The sequence below is a fragment of the Pavona decussata genome, unplaced genomic scaffold (genome assembly GCF_977016875.1).
Source record: "Pavona decussata unplaced genomic scaffold, jaPavDecu1.1 SCAFFOLD_353, whole genome shotgun sequence".
In the NCBI taxonomy this organism is placed as follows: domain Eukaryota; kingdom Metazoa; phylum Cnidaria; class Anthozoa; order Scleractinia; family Agariciidae; genus Pavona; species Pavona decussata.
This window is the reverse complement of record NW_028145734.1, coordinates 49,399-55,555: the sequence shown is the minus strand read 5'-3', so window position 1 is coordinate 55,555 and position 6,157 is coordinate 49,399. Positions and strand designations below refer to the sequence as shown.

At 36.9% G+C, this 6,157-nt stretch overlaps 1 protein-coding gene across 1 annotated transcript; it reads right to left on the bottom strand.

Annotated features, from left to right (window-relative positions):
• LOC146453013 (uncharacterized) lies at nucleotides 1-1,923 on the bottom strand. Its single transcript, XM_085097143.1, has 2 exons — nucleotides 1,774-1,923; nucleotides 1-999 (listed from the first exon to the last, which is right to left on the bottom strand). Exons 1-2 carry the CDS (start codon nucleotides 1,827-1,829, stop codon nucleotides 717-719), a joined length of 339 nt encoding a protein of 112 aa, XP_084953269.1. The 5' UTR covers nucleotides 1,830-1,923; the 3' UTR covers nucleotides 1-716.
• Between the last annotated feature and the right edge of the window lie 4,234 nt (nucleotides 1,924-6,157).

Sequence of the window (6,157 nt, the reverse complement as noted above, 5' to 3'; positions counted from 1 at the left end):
TAGTTTGTAGCTATATAGTTTATTGAGTGAAGATGTACAATGAAACTAAGAAACGGGATTAACCTTATCTAAACCGGGCGTCTTCTCGGGCCGAGAGTGGGGCGGATTACCCCTCCATAACTCCAACACTATTAAAGCTATGAAAATGGCACTTTGCATAAATACTTCGTAGAAAAATGCTTTCTTTGAGGTCCGCTAGGAGAAATGATGACGTCACATTACGCGGATAAACGTCCTGATTGGCTTTTCTTTCTTGGCCTTCCCTCTCACTTCCGGAAAGCGCCAAAATTGAACGAAAGCAAAACAAAACCACTAAAAGAACGCTTATATGAGCTTATAACATAAAAATTACAGTAATTTTTCTTCATTTAAAAACGTGATCTTCTATTTTCTGAAAAATAAATGGCCCTTCAAAACTTGGTTTCCATGGTAACAGGAAAGTCAATGGATACAAACTGAGCACATCAAAATCAAAATACCTTTAGACAAATCCCTCAAAAACTCACCAAGTTTCATGGCGTTTGCACAAATATTTGAAAAGTTATTCAGGTTTTGCCCCCCCCCCCCCCCCCACCCCTCGTTTTCTAGACAGGGTTAAAAAAATCCATTGTAACTCGATTGCTAAATCAGTGGAAAAGGCTAAGACATCTTTTATATGATAGTAAATGCCTTTTAAACTTGCGACCGCGTAGACTTCATGGTTTTCACCACGTGAACTACATTTGGAACTGGATTACCAACTCGTCTATCAGCTTCTTGACCCATACAGCTCCACCAACAGTTGAGTGAGCAACTGCGATTGCCATGGCGTGGGAGAAACCCTCAAAATCCGGATATAGGAAGTGTGTGTTTCGGTGAGGTCCTGTGCGATCTCCACAATCAAACCTCCAGTTTATGATCTTGTCATTGTGCTGGTAAGCGTCACACCTGAGTCTTCCTTCCTCGCTAACGTACATTGTTGTTTTGTCGTTCGTGCAAACCCAGTTCAGAAGGACGCAACTATACAAAGAAAATACACGGAGATTACATTAACTAATTAAAGGCCTGCAAACGTATTATGCCTCCTTTCCGGAAACGTTCCAGAGAAATCCGGCAGTTAAATCTTAATCTAAACTAATTCTACTTAGAGCTTCACAGGATAACAATTAAATAACGTACTTAAAACGCAATTCCATTGATATTGCTATATTGTTTTGACATGAGGGTTGGCATGTCGCTAGTTACTTCTTATCATTTATTTCTTTTTTACTTGAACCGAAATCTATCTGTGAATCAATTACTATGTCATACATGAAAAAAAGACTGCCTTTACAATGCCCAACAGTTTCTTCAGTAACAAGACGTCTATAAGATTTGGGAACATCCTACTTGAACATTCGTTTTAGCTAGTTCTTGTTATAGTTATGGGGTCGTAATCAAAGGATATACAGTCTATTTTGGAAAATGTTACTGAGTGTAGTTTGTGTCATTTAAATGAGTGTCCTTTTTCTCTAAATTAAACGTACTTCATTAAAATCCTTCCAAAAGTTCCGGTAACAGTTTTTTGGCAATAAACTTCAAACATTTTAGACAAACAAGATCTTCCATGTTTCAGCAAAACAATACATTGATGGCCCTTGCCAGGTGATGAGCAATTTCATTAACCTTGCTCTTTATAGGCACTAGATTTTTCACTGCACTTTGCTCGCTAAAAGTCATTGAGGGAATTCAAAAGGTACTGACACAATCAGCTGCAATTTATTGGAATATTGGAATAATGAAAATACTGCCTACCTATTAGGACAACCTTTTATGGGGCAAGGCATCTTCAACGCAAACCACTGCGGCATTATATTTCCTTTCAGCTTGGGTTGGCGATAGTAATTAGTTGAATAAGCTTACGACTTGTGCCTCTCTCAACAGGCGAGCGTCCTGTGAAAATGAAAACTGCGATGATATGACTTCTGATTCTGTTCTTACACCGTGTCTCTAACCAATCAGCAAGCGAGAGCTGGGGGCATTACCTTTATGTTTAGTTAACAAACAGGAAGCATTCCTTAGAAACATTTCCTGTTTTGACCTGAGTTGCAGTTCCTTATAAATGGGGCTTTCCCTTTTAAGTTTGTCTTTCATTTCCAGGAGTTGTTTTTCTTCCACCGCGGAATGTTAAGGGATTTTTTGCTTAAGGAGAAGTTTCCTTTTCGGTGAAAACTGAAAAACACCTGCGTGTATCATACTTTACGATCGTTCTGGCTTTCTGGTGTTTCCTTGTTCTCAGATGAGTAAAGTGATGTTGTTAATAATATTTCTAAAATTCAGGCATTTTAGAAGAACTGTTTTCTCGGAAAACCAACATAAATTAAATAATGTTCCATAATTTATGTGATTAATAAACAGTAAGCATTTCAGGGAAACGTTTCCTGTTTGATCTGGGCCGCAGCCCCTTTTAATAAAGGGCGTTCCCTTGTAAGTTTGTCTTTCATTTTCAACAGTTGTTTTTCTTCCACCGAGGAATGTTAAGGAATTTTTCGCATAAGGGAAATTTTCCCTTTCGACGAAGACTGAAAAACACCTGCGTGTATCATACTTTGTGATCGTTATGGCTTTCTGGTTTTTCCTGGACTTGTTCTCAGATGAGTAACGTGATGTTGTTAATAATATTTGCTAAAAGTCAAACATTTTAGAAAACTGGTTTCTCGGAATACTTACATAAATAGTGTTTCATGTTTATATTTGTTAATAAACAGGAAGCATTTCCGGGAAACATTTCCTGTTTCGTCGATTCGTTCTAGGCAGAGTGAGTGGCGTTTCGAAGATAGGGAAATTTCCCTCTGGTAAATCCCTTGATTTTTGACATAAAAGCATCGATTAGAGTAGTAGAGAAATGAGCGTTCTGGCTCAGGGACACAGGGACACAGTGCCAACACAATAGCCAGGGGATTAACGTCATCAAAATTGATGACATCATCATCTAAAAATAGAATGAACGTTCTGAGGAAGGGACACAGGGACACAGTGACGTCACAATAGCCCTGGGATTAAGGTCATTAAAAACTGATGACATCATCATCTAAAAATAGAGTTAGAGTTCTGAGGAGGGGGCACAGGGACACAGTGACGTGACAATAGCTTAGGGATTAACCCCATGGTAGCATCATAGTGTTAAAAATATATACAAATGATGTCATAGAATTATTTTTAACCACAGCGATCTACAGATTTTTTTATTATAAAAGAGGAAAACATTTTAGGGATAAAACAGTATCTTGAACAAGTATAATAGGTTTTTTGAATTAATTTTTGGATACATGACATCATATAGTACATACATACATACTTAATTGTATAGCTTCCCTTTGGGGGCTCTTCCGCCATAGGTAAAAATAAAAATAATAATAATAATGAAAACGATTTACATTTGGATGATAAAACAGAGAGAAAAAAATACGATAATAAAAAATGCATGAATTAAAAAGATTCTTAAAAAGTCTTTTTAAAAACGTCAAGACTTGCCGAGTTATTGTAGATGTTTTGCTCCACGGAAGGCGAAAGCCCTTTGGCCAGTCACAAGCTCCAGGATCTACAATTTCTTAGCTAAAGAATCTGTATTCGGGAGTCTTCTGGGAACTTAATTTTCCGGAGATTTATACAAAACACTGTTCATGTAAGGTGTATTGATTGGTTTTGGATAACGGCACTTGTCATTGTTCTATTCGATGTTTTCTATATTTTCCCGAAAACTCAGAAATAATGAAGAAATATTTATCGTGTGTGTTTCTCGCCTCAATTCACTAAGCATCTTTCCCGCCTAATGACTAAAAAGTTTCGTTTCAGGTTGAGCTTTGTTGGGAATTAAACAATTAAAACAGTCTTTATTTAGTTGTCTTCGTTTATTACAGTGCGCTGTCAACGGTAATGACTATCATCATTATCTAAAAATAGAATAATTGCATCATCGGGATGGAAGGGCTTCATATGATTTTGTGAAAACAGATAGAATGTTTCGTGGTTCGCTCTCTTTTTACACCCGCTCGAGTGGGATCTAAAAATAAATAGAATTATGGAAAAAATAAAATTATTTTTCGACAGATAATGTGGTTTTGCTGGTTATAAGAAGATGAGATTTTTTGAAAAGCACATACTATTTTGAAGGAGAAATGTGACGCGTGTTCCATTAAATCACGCACCGTTACACAGCCTGATTATGTTAACTCAGTCGAGCTTTGTTGTCTTTATTTATTACAGTTCATTGATTCCTTGCTGCTAAATTGTGTGTTAAAATACGTACACAGAGATTTCACAATATGTATATCACAATAAAGTCGATTATGTTTGTTGTTGATGACTGCCCACCTTTACTTACATTAACAAGGGTCAATGCACTTTTGGCTTTCAGATCATTAGCTTTAACCTCTCTTCACGGTCCGTTAGCCACAAATTATGCAATAGCAGTGACCGAATCTAAAACCGGAATTTGCATGAAAAACCTCTACCTTTTTTTTATCAAAAACAATAGACAGCTTAAGTTTATAGAAATAATCAATTAAAACACCCCCAGAATTTACTGAAAATTCTTTATTCAAATCGTTCAACAATGAAGAACCACATTGCTCCAAAAGACGAACCCTTTCAAATACGCTCTCAGCGTTTCACGACCGTTCAGTTAGTTATGCGAGTTCGCAAGCCCAAAGCTGCATACAAATTAGTTCAGCTTTGCTTGAAAAAACCCCAAGGGAGTATCTTGACGTATTAGTATATAAACAATTTTATGTAACTAAACAAGGATCAATTGAAACACGTGACTTATAATTGTTAGCAAAAGAACCAGACAAGAAATACCGTTTTAAAAACTTTATTAAAAAACAATGAATAAAAGAATCAAATACACAGCGACTTGAAAGGAAAAGGAATGAAAATGAATGATTTGGTTGACTATTACAAATCCGTCTTTTCCGCTCTATTTCGAGGAATAATAAATATTCCTTCCTTCCGTGTCTACACAATTTTATTATGGCCTCTAAGCCAAGAATTCGACTTTCTTTGTTTCTTGTGGTTTGCCTTGTTCTTTGTAGTCGGTCTTTTAGTTTTTGCTTTAAAAGAGGCTTCATTTCTCCGATGTCTTGACAGTTCGTGCACCGTTTCTTGTGTGTGTACTGCATTGTGATAGTGATTTTTTCCGGAATTATCCTCTTCACTTCCGTAAACGACGACTTTTACTTTAGGTTGAAGTTTCGCCTCTTGTAAATACTGTCTTCGCTGTATGTGGTCTAACTGATGAACGTCCGCGAGATGGTTAGGTAATCTGACAAGATACTTTGCCCCGCACGATGGAATCGGACAGTTTCTGCAAACTCTCTTGTAAACCATGTTGACAATTTGGTGACTGAACACAAATGACATATTTTTCGCAAATAGTCATGTTATATAGAGTGTCAGAAAAGGTCAAACACAGGCCAGAAAGGCCATAACCAGGCCTGAAAGGCCAAAACCACGCCAAAAGGGACAATAGGAGACAAACGGGCCATTTGTAGTTATCTTTTTTTTTTAATTATTTTTCTCACACACACGCGTGGCTGTCGCGCGTCGCTAGCTAGTCACGCAACAGCTCTCAACTTTGGAATCATCATATTTATTTAAAAGTGTCATCAAAAATAAGAATGTCTAATTAAAAAGTTTTGATCTTGCTTTAGTAATTCGTATTTCAAATTTCAGATTTCGTATTTATTGTACAAGGTACTATTATTGTTATTATTTTCAAGTCATCAAGTTTGGTTTTTTACAGTTTTATTGAAATGCAACAATACAAAGGTCCAGGAAATAAAAAATTCCATAACATTCATAGTAGGTTTAGTCTTGATCTTGTGGAATGGGCTGCTTTTCGTATAATCGATTGAGTAAGAATTTTCGCTTATCAATAGCAAGTTCCGTCGATTCCAACCAATCAAATCCTTCTGTGTCTTTAAGCTCTTTTTGAGTTTCCATCACTTTTTTGAAGGTGGGATCTTTTTTCATTGCACGCATCCATTGTAGATTCTCTAAGAGCACTTTTCTCAGCTCTTTTCTGTAAACAGGAACGAGAGCGTTCACGGCTTTACTCCGAGCCACGTTTTCTGAATCTCCGTTTTCTTGGTATTGATTGATCAAGGCGTTAAGCTGGGTCTCGTGGCGGTTCTCGGCT